Below are 20008 nucleotides of genomic sequence, written 5' to 3' on the forward strand. Positions count from 1 at the left end.
ATGCTGCCTATCACCTGAAGAGCGAGGTACCATCCTGTGTAAACAGGTGACGTGTTACCGATAACCTAATAATCTACGTGCACAGAACTATCGTATTAGCAATTGTGTGCATCCAAATGGGTTCTGCCTGTCTAAGCAGGCTATTGACAACTGCCAATCGTCTTCTTATGTAGCTGATAGTGACCATCAATTTGTCTTTTTACTGACCTGCGTTATAAGAGACTAGCATACCCTGACGGGTGACAATCCTGTAGCTGTCACCAGTACACTATAGCTGACAACTTGCTGCATCAGCCATGATTTGTGTTGGTACCGACTATAGTTGCTTAACCCCTTAAATGCTGCTGTCAATACTGAATACAGCATCTAGATGGTTAACAGGTTGTGGGGCCTCCCTCTTCAACCCCATTTTAAGATCTTGATCATGTGGTCCTGATGTTTGCCATGGCAATTCATTGCCAAATAATGGCCTTATAGTCTGCTAGCTATAGCGGCCTGTTCAGAAGTTTAGGTGATAAAAATCAATTTCTTCATTCCACTTATACCACTTTGCGATAATTCACCTGAAGGGTTAATAAACTACCTGACAGCAATTTTGAATACGTTGAGGGGTGCTATTTTTAAAATGGTATCACTTTTGGGGGTTTCCAATATATAGGACCCCCAAAGTCACTTCAAAACTTAATAGATCACTTTAGTAAATTTCCTTGTAAAAATGAAAAATCACGGCTACATTTTTAAACCTTCTAAAATGAGAACAAAATAAAACATTTTACAAATGGTGCTGATGTAAAGCAGACTAGCCCGAAATGGATAAAGGGATAATCATTCAAAGTTTGAAAATTGCACATTTTTTAAAATTTTTGCAAAATTTCTCATATTTGTATAAATAAACTTGGAAAATATCAACATCAATTTACCATTATCATAAAGTGCAATATGTCACCAAAAAAACATTCACAAAATCATTGAGATACAGTACAGACCGAAAGTTTGGACACACCTTCTCATTTAAAGATTTTTCTGTATTTTCATGACTATGAAAATTGTATATTTACACTGAAGGCATCAAAACTATGAATTATCACATGTGAAATTATATACTTAACAAAAAAGTGTGAAACAACTGAAAATATGTCTTATATTCTAGGTTCTTCAAAGTAGCCACCTTTTGCTTTGATGACTGCTTTGTAAATGCACCCTAAAATATACATTAGACTAATGTTAACCGAACCTGACGATATCAACAGTCTAATATCTATGGGGGCCCCCAATCGAATGATCGAGAAAATCCGACTTTGGACTGCTGATTCGTTTGGTTCTCTGGGAGATAAGCCACCGCCAGTGATGTCTGACAGCGTCTCTCTCATAGACAACACAGCGTTCAACACAGTGAACGCTCCTATGCATAGGATAGTCAGGTGAGACAACTGTTGGACGAGACTGGACAGCTGTCTAAAGTGTATGGGGAACTTTAGTCTTTTATCAGATCACTGTATATTGATGATCCCAATAGATTATGTTAGAGTTGATGTATTCTTCTTCTGCTCCTTCCGGGGGAATATGTCTACTGGAAGAGAACAGAGAAGCAATATAATAGAGCCACACTCTAGTTGGCAGTATTATGAGGGCACTGTTGCTGGCAGTGTTGTGAGGGCACTGTAGTTGGCAGTGTTATGAGGGCACTGTAGTTGTCAATGTTACAAGGGCACTGTAATTGCCAATGTTATGATGCACTGTAGTTGTCAATGTTAAGAGGGCACTGTAATTGGCAGAGTTATGATGGCACAGTTGCTGGCAGTATTATGAGGGCACTGTAGTTGGCAGTGTTGTGAGGGAACTGTAGTTGGCAGTGTTGTGAGGGCACTGTAGTTGTCAATGTTATGAGGGCACTGTAGTTGTCAATGTTACCAGGGCTCTGTAGTTGGCAGTGTTATGGGGGCACTGTTGCTGGCAGCATTATGGGAGCACTGTAGTTGGCTCTGTTACCAAGACACTGAATCTGGCCTTGTTATATGGGTATTGTAGGTAGCTCTGTTATGTAGGCACTGTGATTGACCCTGTTGGGAGGGAACTATGACAATGTTATGAAGGTGCTTTGGTTGGCTTTGTTCTGGTGTACTATAGTTGGCTCTGTTTTGACTATTGACTATTATGATAAAACTGTGTGGTCTATTATTGAGGCAGTGTGGTTGGGTCTTTTTTTGAGGATATTGTGAGAAAACATGGTGCTGCTAAAGTAGCCAAACGTGGTAGATCCTGATGGAAAAGGAAGATCTGTGGTCTCGAAAGTCTAAACCTGGCTGCTCCCTATGACTCAGGACAGACGTTCCACAGTTTATAGGTCTCCACCTCGTAACTAGAACAATCATTGGAAGTATTATGACTGCTATGATGGGATATTCTCGGATTATCATGGATTGTCTCAAATCAAAGATTCCTCAGTAACAATGGGTCTTTGTGCACCTTTAAGATGTGAGAAGTAGTAGCTGTTCTGACAACTTTACAAAGAGCAAATGCAGTTTCATATCCTAACCCTGATTCAAAATGGATTACTAGGATTTATTTAGTTGTTTCAAGAAATATATCACTAAACTTAAAGTAGCGGTGACGGTGAGATCCATCCTGATGATGTTGATGTGAAACCAAGATGATTCCACGAGGTTGGCTGCCAAAACATCTATATATTATAATCATTAAGGGGTTGTCTAGTCTTTTTAAATGAGTACAATTGCAAAAGTGCTTGTAAAAAATGTTTACATTTTATTAAAAATCCTCTCTGTAATCAAGAATGCAGGGATTTTTAATACTATAGTTTAACCTAGGCAATGAGCAGTAGAAGCCAACTCTGCCTCAGAGGTGGCCAGTTTCCTAGGCAAGTAGCATAGCGCTTACTAGCTCTTTGCAATACAGTTTTCAAGCACTGCTCTGAAGCTGGCCTGATTGCTGGATCTGTTCTACTCCAACGCTCCAGAGGTAACATTGCCTCTGCTTGCAATATGGGAGAGTGGACAATTTGCTTCAGCAGTGCAACCAGGCTTCTGGTCCAAATTGGCGATTGTCAAGTGCAAGGAGGAAGTTGTCAGGCAGAGAAGCGGTGTGCTCCTAAACAAAGAACAATGAGATCACCACTAAAGGGATTTTCCCCATTTAGAAAACTTTTCCTGATATGCAGAAATATAGATCCTTATGCGTTTTTTGAAAAGTGACAACCCATTTAGTTGGGTTTTACATCTTGTAATTTGAGATCTTAAGTAAGAATTCCCTTGATGGACATTTATGGCATATCCCCAGGAGAGATGCTTGTTCTGCCTTTGAGACAGATATCTTTATTGCGAATGAAGGTCCACCAATCCCAGTCCCAAGTGTGGAGGCTAAGGCAATGTACAGCACTCTCTATACACTTCTATGATAGTTATAGGAACAGCTGAGCACACTTACTGGGATTGTCTATTTGATTTTTTGTCCATAGGTTCTTTGGTATTGTAGTTCAGCCTCATTCAAGTGAATTGGTGCTTCTATATAGTTAGTCTACAACAGCAGATGTGTTTTAAAGATTTTTTGCTTTTTGTTTTGCAGCTGAGCAAGAGGGAACCCAGAAGAGAACATTTTCTAATTGGATCAACTCACAGCTGTCAAAGGTAATGATTTACTAATGATTTTCTCATTTATGAATGACCAGTCCAAGAGTGGTGGCTTATCTTGAGGAAGACATTATCACCTGGGATGACTAAACAATCTGTATTGGTCGATCAGCCAGTAGAGACTGTTGGAAAGCTGATGCCTAACCATGTTCAAATTTGGATTCGGTCACAAAGGACTTTCCTGGCTAAATTTATCCATACACATTAGATAAATGTTGGCCAAACTTCTTGGTTCCAGTGAGACTGGCCAGCCATCTAAAGTCAATGGTGGAGTGATTCCATGGCAGATTCCTGAGGAAGCAAGGGTTGGAAAAGTTAGACATCAACATGCTTGATCCTTTTGTTCTTAAGTGAAATAAGTGGATAACTCCCCCTACTTTTTGAGTGTATAGGGGTGTAGGAGGGATGGCTGTCATCCCGATGAGTGTTTGAAAGCAAACTCCCGTATTTAACCCTTTACCCATGTGTGATGTAAATGTGTGGGGTAAATGGAGCAGACATGGGAATTGATTGCGTACCATACCCGGTAAATGCCAGCTAAATTAAATAGCCGTCACCTCTCCCCTGGGGAGACTAAAAAAAAAAGAGTAAAAGCGAAATAGGTTGTACTGCTTTTAAAAGTTTTTTTTACTGGTGTGGATGTGAATACAATTACTATTATGCTCTAATTTTCTTTCCCAGCAACCACAGCCATCAGTTGTAAAAGACCTATTTGTTGACATTCAGAATGGACATCTTCTGCTGGACTTACTCGAAGTTCTCTCCGGTGAAGACTTGGTAATTGTCTTTTTTTTTACAACAATTTTTTTTATACAGTTAACTTTGGGGAGGCATTTGCTCTCCTTATAGGCTATGTGCAACTTTGGGGCAAAAAAAGAAGATTTTTACATATGTTAGTGGCTACCTTTAGTAAATAAAAGTTAACTAAGTGTCAGTCTGCAAATTTCATTTATTTTCTCACCCTCTCCAGTTTGCAGGCTGAGCTAATGTTTAGATTTTTCTCTGTGGTAATGTTTCTCCCAGTAATATAGGCTGGATTTCACCTTTGTGTGTATCCAGGTTGCTGTTGTCTTCTTTAGTTCATATATCCGCACATCTTCTATCCTGCATTTATTTCCTCTTCATGTGCTTTACATTTTTTCAGGAGCTTGTTTTCTCTGCCCTCATTGAGGCTCAAGATACTTTCTCTCCGCACTAAACTTTTAAGATCTATGCACAACACCATCCCTCTCTCTGCTGGTATCTCTAACACTGAAAGAAGGGAAGAGCAGAGAGAACTGTCAGCACTAGGCGCTAGAGCAAAAGCACTCCGCTAGTTAGAAGACTTAGGGCACAGACAGATGGCTGTATTTTTCGTGCGAGGATCGCATTGCAATCCACGGACCAGGGTGGAAAAAATTCAATGTTTTTTTTTAAAAAATAAAAAAAAAATCGGATTTTTTTTATTTAAATCGGATTTTTTTTATTTAAATCGGATTTTTTTCAATAAACTGCTTTTTGAGGAAAATATTTTACCATCCAAAGGTTCTTCCATCATGAGATAAAGCTGAGTTGTTTAACTCAGTAGAATAAAGGCTGTATATGTGTAACATTCACAATGCCATGCTCTTCCAGAGGTTTCTATAGGATTAGTGGGCAGTTTCTCTCCTATATTATCACAGACGCTCGCTTTACTTACGCAGTTCTCAAAACTGAATTTGACTCCGCAGAGGTCCCAGCCTCTTCTTCACGGCAAAAATGTTACAACATGAACAGAGTTGAGAAAAAGACCTTAATCCTATTGTTCTACAAACCTATGAATACAGAATCAACCCCTTCAGTGCCAAGTCCAAGAAGTTAGACAATATGTTTCTGATTGTTTGGAGTGGAATAGATCTGCACAACACAAGAAGAATGTGAATCTAAGTGTGAGGAGGAGGAAGGGCAAGCAGACAAGAAAATGAAAGTGAAACTTTGAGCACAATACTGCAGCATAGCCACAGACAGACAAGTCTGGATCTATTTGTGTGTACGAGCTGAGGTTTATTACATTCTTTCCTTATAATGGCAGCAGGCCGTAAAAGAGACCCAGTTTGGGAATATTTTAATGAAGCTCCTTCGCCTATCGGTAAGGCAGGCATGTGTGCAAAATGCAAACGATGCAACAAAGAGATGCAAGGCCTGGTGGCGCGAATGAGGCAACATCATGAGAAGTGTGGTGATGAAGATGACCAAAGAAACACTTCTGAACAGGCAGGATCTTCAGGTTGGTAAACATTTTTATTGAATCCTATTTCTAAAGACTGAACTGTCATGTGTGAGAAAAATTATATTTCTTATTATTACTGCATGTTACTGTCATTTGGTACAGTTATGAAGAAACAAATATTCCTTTTGGGGCAGGGGCAGTGATGTGTTGTGTACAATAAGCAGAAATTGTATAAACAATAAAATAACAGCATTGACTTTTTTTGTTTAGGGGAATTCATGGATTCTGGAAACTATCCACCTCCAAGATCACCATCATCCTGTTCTACAGTTTCAGAGTTATCCATCCAGGATAGTGCTTCATTAGCAGCAGCATCATCATCAGACACCCACAGCCACATATCACCATCACCCAAAAGGAAGAAAAAACCTTTACCTCCTGGAACCACCATAGATAGGTTTGTGATAAGAACTAGCAGATTAGAAAAAGAGTTGATTGATGAAAAAATTGCCCAGTTTATTTATGCAACGAACTCTTTTTTCCGTCTGACTGAGAACCCACATTTCATTAATATGGTTCAGTCACTGAGACCAGGATACAGTCCACCCAGCAGAGCTGATGTTGCAGGGAAACTGCTGGATCAAGTGTATGACAGAGAAATGGAGCAATGTGCAACAGCTCTGGAGGGTAAAATTGTTAACCTAAGTATTGATGGGTGGAGTAATGTCCACAATGATCCTATTGTATGTGCTTGTATAACAACAGAAGAAGGTAAAGTGTTCCTTGCACAAACAACTGATACGTCAGGAAATGCACACACAGCAGAATACTTACAAGAAGTGGCAGTAAAAGCTATAACGACATGTGAACAAAAATTCAAATGTCTAGTATGCAGTTTGGTCACTGACAATGCTGCAAACGTATCCAAGATGAGAAGAGATTTAGAAGAGCAGGGAGGGAATACAAAGCTGCTAATAACATATGGTTGCAGTGCTCATTTGCTGCACCTCTTAGCCAAAGACTCAATTGTTCCAGAAATAAAGGCTAATGTTGTTGAAATTGCTAAATACTTTTGTAATAATCATTTTGCTGCAGCAGCTCTGAAAAGGATGGGTGGAACCAAGCTAACGCTCCCACAAGATGTTAGATGTCTATTGTATGTACAAGTCCCCTCTATAATTTGTAAAGCGCTGCGGAATATGTTGGCGCTATATAAATAAAAATTATTATTATTATTATTATTAGATGGAACTCTGTGGTGGACTGTTTTGAGCAGTATATCAAAAACTGACCTATTCTGATGACACTTTGTGAAGAAAATCGAGATAAAATAGATGGCACTGTCACGGCCAAAATCCTCAACATTGGGCTTAAGAGAAATGTTGAACATATGCTGAGCTTCCTGAAACCCATCTCTCAAGCTTTAAACAAAATACAGAAAAATAGCTGTTTTATTGCAGATGCTGTTGAAATTTGGAAGGAACTGAGTGAACACTTAAAAACAGAACTACACATGGACAGAATTAAATTACAAGCAGTAAACAAACGAATGGGACAAGCACTGACTCCAGCTCATTTTTTGGCAAATATTGTCAATATCCAATATCAGGGTCAAAACCTAAGTGCTGAGGAAGAGGAGTTAGCTATCACATGGATATCCAGCAATCATCCATCTTTAATGCCAACTATAATAAACTTCAGAGCTAAGGGGGAACCATTCAAGAAATATATGTTTGCTGAAGATATTTTAAGGAAGGTCACACCAGTAAACTGGTGGAAGTCACTTAAGCGCTTGGATTTAGAGACTGTTCAAGTAATGATTTCACTATTAACAGCAGTAGCTTCTTCTGCAGGCGTTGAAAGAATATTCTCTTCCTTTGGACTCATTCATTCTAAATTGAGAAATCGGTTGGGACCCAATAAAGCAGGAAAGCTTGTTTTTCTTTTCCAGATTATGAATAGGAACAAAGAAGAAGATGATGATGAAGATGACGACAAGTGAGCTACAGAGGACAGCAGGGACAGTAGTATTTAAGTTTTTCATGTGTCGGCTGGGCTGACAGTCTAAGTTTGTTATAATATATATATACAGGTCCTTCTCAAAAAATTAGCATATAGTGTTAAATTTCATTATTTACCATAATGTAATGATTACAATTAAACTTTCATATATTATAGATTCATTATCCACCAACTGAAATTTGTCAGGTCTTTTATTGTTTTAATACTGATGATTTTGGCATACAACTCCTGATAACCCAAAAAACCTGTCTCAATAAATTAGCATATCAAGAAAAGGTTCTCTAAACGACCTATTACCCTAATCTTCTGAATCAACTAATTAACTCTAAACACATGCAAAAGATACCTGAGGCTTTTATAAACTCCCTGCCTGGTTCATTACTCAAAACCCCCATCATGGGTAAGACTAGCGACCTGACAGATGTCAAGAAGGCCATCATTGACACCATCAAGCAAGAGGGTAAGACCCAGAAAGAAATTTCTCAACAAATAGGCTGTTCCCAGAGTGCTGTATCAAGGCACCTCAATGGTAAGTCTGTTGGAAGGAAACAATGTGGCAGAAAACGCTGTACAACGAGAAGAGGAGACCGGACCCTGAGGAAGATTGTGGAGAAGGACCGATTCCAGACCTTGGGGAACCTGAGGAAGCAGTGGACTGAGTCTGGTGTGGAAACATCCAGAGCCACCGTGCACAGGCGTGTGCAGGAAATGGGCTACAGGTGCCGCATTCCCCAGGTAAAGCCACTTTTGAACCATAAACAGCGGCAGAGGCGCCTGACCTGGGCTACAGAGAAGCAGCACTGGACTGTTGCTAAGTGGTCCCAAGTACCGTATATACTCGAGTATAAGCCGAGATTTTCAGCCCAAAATTTTGGGCTGAAAGTGCCCCTCTCGGCTTATACTCGAGTCAAGGTGGGTGGCAGGGTCGGCGGGTGAGGGGGTGAGGGCGCTGAGGCATACTTACCTAGTCCCAGCGATCCTGGCGCTGTCCCTGCCGTCCCACGGTCTTCTGTGCTGCAGCTCTTCCCCTCTTCAGCAGTCACGTGGGACCGCTCATTACAGAAATGAATAAGCGGCTCCACCTCCCATAGGGGTGGAGCCGCCTATTCATTTCTCTAATCAGCGGTGCCGGTGACCGCTGATAGAGAAAGAAGCTGCGGCACCGAAGACCAGGCAGAGGGACAGCGCGAGGATCGCCAGGACTAGGTAAGTATAGCATATTCACCTGTCCTCGTTCCAGCCGCCGAGCGTCGCACCATCTTCCCGGCCGGCGCCTCCATCTTCCCGGCGTCTGCGCTCTGACTGTTCAGGCAGAGGGCGCGATGACGCATATAGTGTGCACGGCGCCCTCTGCCTGATCAGTCAGAGCAGAGACGCCGGGAAGATGGAGGCGCCGGAACGAGACGCCGGGAGCTGCAATCAAGGGAGGTGAGTATGTGTTTTTTTTTTTTTATTGCAGCAGCAGCAGCGGCGGCGGCAGAGATTTATGTGGAGCATCTATGGGGCACAGTGAACGGTGCAGAGCACTGTATATGGCACATCTATGGGGCACAGTGAACGGTGCAGAGCACTGTATATGGCACATCTATGGGGCACAGTGAACGGTGCAGGGCACCGTATATGGCACATCTATGGGGCACAGTGAACGGTGCAGGGCACAGTATATGGCACATCTATGGGGCACAGTGAATCCAGCGGGATCCAGTGGGATCCAGCGCGAGGATCGCCAGGACTAGGTAAGTATAGCATATTCACCTGTCCTCGTTCCAGCCGCCGAGCGTCGCACCATCTTCCCGGCCGGCGCCTCCATCTTCCCGGCGTCTGCGCTCTGACTGTTCAGGCAGAGGGCGCGATGACGCATATAGTGTGCGCGGCGCCCTCTGCCTGATCAGTCAGAGCAGAGACGCCGGGAAGATGGAGGCGCCGGAACGAGACGCCGGGAGCTGCAATCAAGGGAGGTGAGTATGTGTTTTTTTTTTTTTATTGCAGCAGCAGCAGCGGCGGCGACAGAGATTTATGTGGAGCATCTATGGGGCACAGTGAACGGTGCAGAGCACTGTATATGGCACATCTATGGGGCACAGTGAACGGTGCAGGGCACTGTATATGGCACATCTATGGGGCACAGTGAACGGTGCAGAGCACCGTATATGGCACATCTATGGGGCACAGTGAACGGTGCAGATCACCGTATATGGCACATCTATGGGGCACAGTGAACGGTGCAGAGCACCGTATATGGCACATCTATGGGGCACAGTGAACGGTGCAGGGCACCGTATATGGCACATCTATGGGGCACAGTGAACGGTGCAGAGCACCGTATATGGCACATCTATGGGGCACAGTGAACGGTGCAGAGCACCGTATATGGCACATCTATGGGGCACAGTGAACGGTGCAGGGCACCGTATATGGCACATCTATGGGGCACAGTGAACGGTGCAGGGCACCGTATATGGCACATCTATGGGGCACAGTGAACGGTGCAGAGCACCGTATATGGCACATCTATGGGGCACAGTGAACGGTGCAGAGCACCGTATATGGCACAGCTATGGGGAAATATGAACGGTGCAGAGCACTGTATGGCACAGCTATGGGGAAATAATGATCTATTTTTATTTTTGAAATTCACCGGTAAATGCTGCATTTCCACCCTAGGCTTATACTCGAGTCAATAAGTTTTCCCAGTTTTTTGTGGCAAAATTAGGGGGGTCGGCTTATACTCGGGTCGGCTTATACTCGAGTATATACGGTACTTTTTTCTGATGAAAGCAAATTTTGCATGTCATTCGGAAATCAAGGTGCCAGAGTCTGGAGGAAGACTGGGGAGAAGGAAATGCCAAAATGCCTGAAGTCCAGTGTCAAGTACCCACAGTCAGTGATGGTGTGGGGTGCCATGTCAGCTGCTGGTGTTGGTCCACTGTGTTTCATCAAGGGCAGGGTCAATGCAGCTAGCTATCAGGAGATTTTGGAGCACTTCATGCTTCCATCGGCTGAAATGCTTTATGGAGATGAAGATTTCATTTTTCAGCACGACCTGGCACCTGCTCACAGTGCCAAAACCACTGGTAAATGGTTTACTGACCATGGTATTACTGTGCTCAATTGGCCTGCCAACTCTCCTGACCTGAACCCCATAGAGAATCTGTGGGATATTGTGAAGAGAAAGTTGAGAGACGCAAGACCCAACACTCTGGATGAGCTTAAGGCCGCTATTGAAGCATCCTGGGCCTCCATAACATCTCAGCAGTGTCACAGGCTGATTGCCTCCATGCCACGCCGCATTGAAGCAGTCATTTCTGCCAAAGGATTCCCGACCAAGTATTGAGTGCATAACTGAACATTATTATTTGATGGTTTTTTTGTTTGTTATTAAAAAACACTTTTATTTGATTGGATGGGTGAAATATGCTAATTTATTGAGACAGGTTTTTTTGGGTTATCAGGAGTTGTATGCCAAAATCATCAGTATTAAAACAATAAAAGACCTGACAAATTTCAGTTGGTAGATAATGAATCTATAATATATGAAAGTTTAATTGTAATCATTACATTATGGTAAATAATGAAATTTAACACTATATGCTAATTTTTTGAGAAGGACCTGTATATATATTTTGTTTAGCCAAATTAGTTAACAAACATGGATGTTTGTTTAAGCAAATAACTTATGCTGTAATGTTGTTATTGTTTCAGTTGAATAAATCTATTTAAATTGTTATTAAGGTCAGGATTATTTTCTCCTTCCTAAGTACAACAGAACAGTGGTGTCCAAATATGAATGATTAACCCATTAAACTGGGGAGAAAAAAGTAATATAAAAAGTGATTCTAAAGATCTTCATCTACTTGCATGTTAAAGTAGCAAGAACTAGTTTAGGTAGAAACTTTGATTTAAGTCACTGATTTAAATCAAGCCTTACTGACTAGTGATTTAAATCGTGATTTAAATCGTGATTTAAATCAGTTAGATTTAAATCAAATCCACCCTGCCTCGGACTGACCATCGGATCTACTGACCTGAAAGTGACAGCTGCATAGAAATCATCACGCTCAGGTCAGAAGAGGTGTGGGCAGCACGGTGGCTCAGTGGTTAGCACTGCAGCCTTGCATCGCTGGAGTCCTGGGTTCAAATCCCACCAAGGGCACCATCTGCAAGGAGTTTGTATGTTCTCCCCATGTTTGCGTGGGTTTCCTCCGGGTATGCCGGTTTCCTCCCACATTCCAAAGACATACTGATAGGGAATTTAGATTGTGAGCCCCATCGGAGACAGGGAATTTAGATTGTGAGCCCCATCGGAGACAGAGATGATAATGTGTACAAACTGTAAAGCGCTGCGGAATATGTTGGCGCTATATAAATAAAGAGATTATTATTATTATTAGCTGCTGGGCCAGTTCGTGCACTGCGATGCGATCTTCGTACGAGAAATATGTCCGTCTCATAGACACTCAGAAGCAGCAAAATTGTGGATTTTTTTTTAATGAGGACAATTTATAAAGTTTCTTAACTTAGAATCCAAGATCCTATCCCAATATGTAGCAGGTCTAATAATAATATTAGCAAATACCTCCAATTAGAAATGTAGTATAGTTTTTCTGATTCGCTATGTCTCTTTCCTCATGTGCAGGCTGTGAGAGCTCTAGAGGAACTCCAAAAGGTGGACCCTTGAGACCACGACAGCGATTCCTCCTAGGGCGAGTGGACCCGGTGGACCACCCCCTATACAGGGAGCGTTAGGGGCAGGCCCAAGGGAGACTACTGCCGCGGCAGCTAGTACCAAGCGGAGAGGTACAGGAGAGAAAGTTACAAGGCTGGAGCACAGGAATATGGACAGCACTGAGATGCAGGTAGCCTTGGAGAGAGCACAGGGAAGACAGGCAGGACTGAGAGGAAGGTATAAATGGTGAGGACGGCAGGGGTAAAGGACACTAGGACTGAATGGAGGCAAAGACAGACTGGTATGGAGAAGACACGGAAGCAAGGACAATCAGGAGACACTGGGAACTTGGCAGGAGAGGATAGACGCAGACAAACTGTAAGGGTATGTGCACACGTTCAGGTTTTTTTGCGTTTTTTTCATGTTTTTTCGCGATAAAAACGCATTAGAAAGCGCCTACATATGCATCCTATCATTTAGAATGCATTCTGCGATTTTTGTGCACATGATGCGTTTTTTCCGCAAAAGAAACGCATTGCGGTAAAAAAAAGCAGCTAGTTCATTGATTTTGCGGATTTTTTCTGCGTTATTCCCACTATTCTATGCATTTGGAAAAAACGCAAGAAAAAACACATCAAAAACACATCAAAAACGCATAAACGCACAAAAAAGCATCAAAACCGCGAAAAAAACCCACAAAATAAAACGCATGCAGATTTCTGGCAGAAATGTCAGGTTTTTGTCAGGAAAGTTTCTGCCAGAAATCGTGACGTGTGCACATATCCTAATGATGAAGGCACGGCAGCAAGAACAATCAGGAGACACTGGAAGGCGGGCACTATAAATAAACAAAAGAGAGAGAGCAGGTGAGGAAGAGGGCTAGGGAAACACACAACGGACTAAAGGCAAATAAGGCTGCTATAATGGCAGACTGGAGGACGGAACAACAGGATAACATGAGGCCAGAATCAAATGTGAACACACATGACAGTCAGGCACCGCCAGGAGGAAGAGGCGGCCTGATAAGCAAAGCGGCGAAATACCTTCTGGGTGAGAGTCCTCCAGAGCACAGAGTGTAGGAAACAGAGCGGCCAGAATCAACGCGATAACTGTGCGCGTGCGCCGGAGAACCCAGTGCGCGCGCGCACCTGAGAAGGGCCAGGAGCCGGGCGCGCGAGAGGAGCAGAAGCCTGGGAACGAGCAGGGACGCATCGGTATGCCGCAGAGTGGTAAGTATGGTGGGATACAAGCGGCGAGGCAAGCGGGAGCGTAACACAGGCATTGCAGGACCTTAGGTATCCATGGATACAACCTCTAGCAACTAGCTAACTGTCACTATATCAGTGATTAGAACCATGAATATGGGATTACCGGAGATAGCCGAGTACAGCTATGTAGTCATGCGCAACTCCGCTCCAGTCATTGTTTACAAGACTGTTGGAGATAACCGGGTAAAGCTATGTTGTCATGCACACCTCTGCTCCATTCATTGTCTACGGGACTGCCAGACATAGTGTCACGACCCACAAGGGTCGGTCCAGCGGACGGCACAACAAACACCAACAACGGGGATGGAAAACGACCTTGCCATTTGGCCAGGAACTTGCTCTCCACCGTGGGGATAAGTACTAGCACATGGTCCCTGGGCTGGAATTGCCTTGGCCTCGCTGATCGGTTGCATACCCTTGCCTGGGCGTCCTGTGCCTGGAAAAGATGTTCCTTTACGATAGGCATTACGTGTGCCATCCTCTTCTGAAGCTGGGTGACATGCTCAATGACACTCCAGTGTGGCATGACCTCGTCTTCCCAGGTTTCCTTGGCGATGTCCAGGAGCCCTTGTGGATGTCGACCGTACAGGAGCTCGAACGACGAGAAACCAGTGGAGGCTTGTGGGACTTCTCTGATAGAAAAAAGCAGAAATGGGAGCAGATAGTCCCAGTCTCGACCATGTTTCTCAACAACCCTCTTGAGCATGGCCTTCAAGGTCTTATTAAAGCACTCCACCAGCCATTGGTCTGCAGATGGTAAATGGAGGTTTGCAGTTGGGCAATCTGGCGGACTCTACACAGCTCCCTCATCACGTTGCTCATAAAGGGGGTACCCTGACCATCAAAAACTCCTTAGGCAAGTCAGTCCTAGCAAAGATATGGGCAAGTTCCTGGGCGATATTCTTAGTCGAAGATTTCCTCAGTGACACCTCTTCTGGGTACCAGGTCGCATAGTCCATGATCACTAGGATGTACTGATGGCTGCATTCAGATTTAACTAGGGGACCTACGAGGTCCATGGCAATCCTCTCAAAGAGGGCCTCTATCACTGGCAACGGAACTAAGGGGCTTCGGCAATGAGAAGTAGGAGTGGTTATCTGACAGGTAGGGCATGACCTATAATAATTTAGGATCTCTCGGTAACATCGTGGCCAATAGAACCTCTGCATTATTCTCTCCTGCGTTTTCTCCACCCCCAAATGTCCTCCCAAAACATGCAAATAGGCCATGTCTAAAACCCTCCGCCGGTAGGGACCCGGAACTAACAGCTGTTAAACTATCTCACCTCCCCTCAGTTTGGTCACCTGATACAACAAATCACCATTGACTGCAAAGTAAGGGAACCTGGTGTCAGCCCCCCATTACATATGGTAACATTATCAAATGCCCCCTTCAATGTTAAATCTCTAAGTTGAGCAGTCCCAAAGTTCTCTTCAGGTTCTTCTAGCTCAGGGAAGATGGGCTCCTCTGTCACCATCTCTTTCCCTTCTCCAGTGAGGACACATAGGGGAAACTACTCCGTTTTTACTTTTGACCGAGCCTCTCCCAGAAGGATGTGGCTTTTGTCCGGGACACTCTATACAGCCCCCTTTTGCCACAAGTTCCAAAATAGTGAAAAATCCCGCCCCCGTATGACCGGATAGATTAAATCTTTTTTTTATTAGATTTTTATTCATTTTTATTGAATTTTTCAACTTTCAACAAAAGACAACACCCATCCAAACCCCCTCCCCCCTCCTTGTTCCGGACCACATAGCAATTAGCAATTAACTTATTATATTATTCAACATATTTAAGCTGAATACGGCAATCTGTACACTCATGTGCAAATAAACATTATGAAAAATAAGTCTCAAATCTCCAAGTTCTTTAGCTTTCTCCTAAAACAGGAAGGACATTATGAAAACAGATTTTATATGCATCACTCCAAGGACCTTAATTGGACATGTCTCGCTCGACACAAGTAATAATATTACCCAGCACCCCCAAGTAAGGACATAATATCCATGCCCTGGTGAATTTTCCAGTCTTCCCATATTTTACAGAATTTATGCTGAATTTATCTTGTCTTTTTATATACCGTACTCCTTCTTCCAGACGTAGCAGTAGATTAATTTTTTCAATAAATTCCCTAGGTGGCGTCCTGTCCAACCAGTGTGCTGCTATAATTTTCCTGGCTTGATATAACGTTCTTTTAAGTGCCAACCTTATGTTTGCATCTTCAGAAACCCTGTCCACAAAACCCAAGACACCAAACCAGAGGATGCATAGGAATCACAACCCCAAACACCATATTTATGTGGTCTGTGACTTGGGTCCAGAAATTCCCGATGGAAACACATGACCAAAACATATGTAGCAAATCAGCAGGTTCTGAACCACATCTCGGACACAAGTCATCCTCTCTTACCCCAATTTTATGGAGGAATTTGGGAGTCCTGTATACCCGATGCAGCAGGTACATCTGTGACAGCCTTTGTGCCTCACTAGTGAACAGCTGGGGAAACAAGGATAATATGTAATCCCACTGCTCATTGTCAATTACCCCAACATCCTGCTCCCATTTATCTTTAAGCTTCAGCGGATGCTTATCTATAACCTTGGCAAGGAGTAGTTGATAAAATCTAGAAATTGCACCAGGGACACAATTATGTTTCCCAACCAAAGAAAACAATAACTGATTATGGGTTCTAAGCGGAGTAAGGGACTCCTGTCTATGCCATGCGTGTCTCAATTGAAGATATTGAAAAAAGTACTGGAATTCATCTCTTATCTGCTGAAAACTTTTAAAGATAACCATCTAAGTGAAGTTGATCTATGAATAAAGCCCCCGTCTCACATAGCGAGATCGCTAGCGAGATCGCTGCTGAGTCACAAGTTTTGTGAAGCAACAGCGACCTCAGTAGCGATCTCGCTATGTGTGACACGTAGCAGCGATCAGGCCCCTGCTGTGAGATCGCTGGTCGTGTCGGAATGGCCTGGACCATTTTTTGATTGTTGAGGTCCCGCTGGGTAGCACACATCGCTGTGTTTGACACCTTACCAACGACCTCGTTGACAGGACGTCCCATTGAATCATCATGAAATAGCATCGTTCTGCAGGTCGCTACAGGTCGCTACAGTTCGCCGCATCGCTGCTGCGTCGTTGGGGAGATCGCACTGTGTGACATCTCACCAGCGACCACATAGCGACGCAGCAACGATCCCTGACAGGTCGTATCGTTGTCGGGATCGCTTAAGCGTCGCTATGTGTGACGGGGCCTTAAGATCCCCGCTTGTTGCCAGGGGCTAAAGCCCTCTAACCTGAAGGATTAAGGCTATGTGCACACTTTTAGGAATTGTCGTTTTGTTTCTAATTTGTTCACTATAAAAACGTGATAAAACCGTGAAAAAAACGAATACATTAAGCATCCTATTTTTAGAATGCATTCCGCATTTTTTGTGCACATGCTGCTTTTTTTTCTGTGGCGGAATCCCATTCTGGGAAAAAATGCAGCATGTTCATTAAAGTGCGGAATCGCCGTGATTCCGCACACACAGGAATACATTGATCCGCTTACTTTCCGCATGTGGCTATGCCCGCCATGCGGGAAGTAAGCGGATCATGTGCGGTTGGTACCCAGGGTGGAGGAGAGGAGACTCTCTTCCAGACCCTGGGAACCATATAATTGTTAAAAAAAAGAATTAAAATAAAAAAATAGTGATATTCTCACCTTCCGGCGACCCGCACAGCTTTCCCGCTCCTTGCGACGCTCACGTTCCCATGAATGCCTTGCGAAAATGACCTGTGATGACATGCAGTCTCGCGAGACCGCTACGTCATCTGGGGTCATGCCGCAAAGCATTACTGGGACTGGAGCATTGCGAGGAGCGGGAAAGGCTGTCTGGGACACCGGAAGGTGAGAATATCATGATTTATTATTTTTTTATTATTTTTAACATTCTATCTTTTTACTATTGATGCTGCTTAGGCAGCATGAATAGTAAAAAGTTGGTCACACTTGTCAAACACTATGTTTGACAAGTGTGACCAACCTGTCAATCAGTTTTCCAAGCGATGCTACAGATCGTTTGGAAAATGCTAGCATTCTGCAAGCTAATTATGCTTGCAAAACGCTAGTGTTTAGCGGGAAAACGCATGCCAATTCCGCATGCTATATATCCGCGGAAGGACTTGCAGAATTGCCGTGGAAATTTCCGCAGCAATTCTGCAACGTGTGCACTTAGCCCAAATTTTTTACTACCCCAACCTCATGGGATTATTACCATAGACTACAGGGTAGTCTTTGGCGTCTCTGTGGATGCAGCAGACGCCCACAAACTTGTTAGGGATTAACCGGTGGGGCAGTGTAGCACTGGTTAGGGTCACTAGACTTCCAGAGTCCAAAACTCCAAGAACCATTACCCCATTGATGAAAAATACGGGAAAATAGCGATGTCTGGTTTCCTGAGGAATTTTTCAACAACCTGGTATCTCTCAAACAGGCTAACCAGGTCGTCCGCATTCCACGGGTGGCATTGGGCAACCCAGGTCTGTATTGGCCTAGGAAGGGAGTGAATGAACCTGTCCATCACCACACACTGGACCATCTGGGTCGGAGTGGAAGTCTCTACCTGCGTCTACTTTTTGACTAGGTGCAACAGATCGAACATTTGTGAGCGAGGGGATTTGTCGCCAGCATACGCCCAGCGGTGGACCTGCTGAGCTCTCACGAATATCATTACCCACAGGCATGCCAGGATTTCAGTTTTTAATTTGGCATATTCTTTGACATCCTGGAGAGCTAAGTCATAATATGCCTGTTGAGGTTCCCCCCGACAGATATGGCGCCAGCACTTCTGCCCACTGTTCTGGTGGAGGTTTTTGCCGTTCAGCCACCTGCTCGAAAACAGTGAAAAATGCTTCCACATCATCCCCTGGGGTCATTTTCTGCATGGCTTGTCTTTTACTGTTTTCCGGACATACGAATCATCACTTGGAGATGGGGAGGAGACCACCGGCCTCACATGAACCGCCTCTGCGAGGAGCTCCATTTGCCATGTTAACACCTCCTGCTGCTGCTGTTGTTGAAGCTCCTGTGCTAACAGCTTCTTCGTCTCCTCTTGCGCCAATTGCTGCTGTTGATTGGCGAGCTCGTGTTGTTGTACCTAGACGAGATGCTTTACAAGCTCCTCCATGCTGCCGGATGCCTCTTGCTGGATGGCGAAATTTACCCAGGACAAGCAGTTGTCCACAGCCTCTATGCGTGTTCCTGGACTGCTACCAACATTTAAAACACCACGTGTGAGGGGTTGACACACTCAGCTGCTTCACAAGGTAGACACCGGAATGGTTCTGGTAGTAGATCACCTGCTGGTTTATTATGAACAGCATAAACCTTAGCAAGGTTCAGCAAAATAAACAGAGCCTTTTCTGGCATAGCGGTAAAACAAAACAAAGATAAAATCCATAACAGTCCTTTCCCTGCAGGATTCACCCGCAGGTAACAACGTCCTCAGCTCCCCCTGGAGCCATGAGGGAGTTTCTCCTCTCCCAAGACACAAACCCTACTGACTTTCTAGACCAGCTATTTAAGCTGGACCATGGAATGATCACCTGACCGTGACATCATGCCAGGTCCTCTCAGTACACGTGCTAGTGTTGGTTCTTTAAGTGGAGATATGGTGAGCACCTGCCCACCCACTCTGTGGGTACCCACCTAAAACCAACCTATGTAAGCAACTTTAGTTTAACCCTCTCAAGACATAGTGTGCTAGAGGAAACATCCAGGTTTCACATCACTGACACCATTATGTGCAGTTACACATATCTCCCCTCATACACTGTGCCAGTGACCCTGTCACAGTGAGTACACTATATACTAAGGGACTGTGCTATATATAATAAGGCTACATTCCTGTATCCATGTGCAGTGTTGGTGTGCTGCACGCTTTTAGAGACACATTGAGCCTCAAAATCCTCAAAATCGGATCAGATGAGGACATTATTTGACCCTCACGGATCTCATTCTCAGATCCGTGATAGTCACAGATGTGTGAGTGGACCAACAAAACTCTACGAGTCCTTGTGCTGTCCAATAAAAAATCTGGAAGTACACAGACATTTCACACAAATGTGAGAATGTGACCCAAGGGATTTTACAGATAACATTATTACTCCAAGTCCTACAGAACAGATGCAGAATAATATTTACGTCCAAGCACTTACCGCTGATGTCTC

The 20008-nt window shown here is 43.8% G+C and overlaps 1 protein-coding gene across 4 annotated transcripts in view; it reads left to right on the forward strand.

Annotated features, from left to right (window-relative positions):
- The window catches only part of SYNE2 (spectrin repeat containing nuclear envelope protein 2), a 395759-nt gene that overhangs the window by 53971 nt on the left and 321780 nt on the right, over positions 1–20008 (forward strand). For all 4 annotated transcript variants that reach the window (XM_069733882.1, XM_069733900.1, XM_069733891.1 and 1 more), the window contains exons 3-4: positions 3580–3641; positions 4326–4421. In XM_069733882.1, the coding sequence (XP_069589983.1) occupies positions 3580–3641; positions 4326–4421 (158 nt within the window). The remainder of the gene's footprint in view (positions 1–3579; positions 3642–4325; positions 4422–20008) is intronic.

Source organism: Ranitomeya imitator, chromosome 1 (genome assembly GCF_032444005.1).
Source record: "Ranitomeya imitator isolate aRanImi1 chromosome 1, aRanImi1.pri, whole genome shotgun sequence".
In the NCBI taxonomy this organism is placed as follows: Eukaryota; Metazoa; Chordata; class Amphibia; order Anura; family Dendrobatidae; genus Ranitomeya; species Ranitomeya imitator.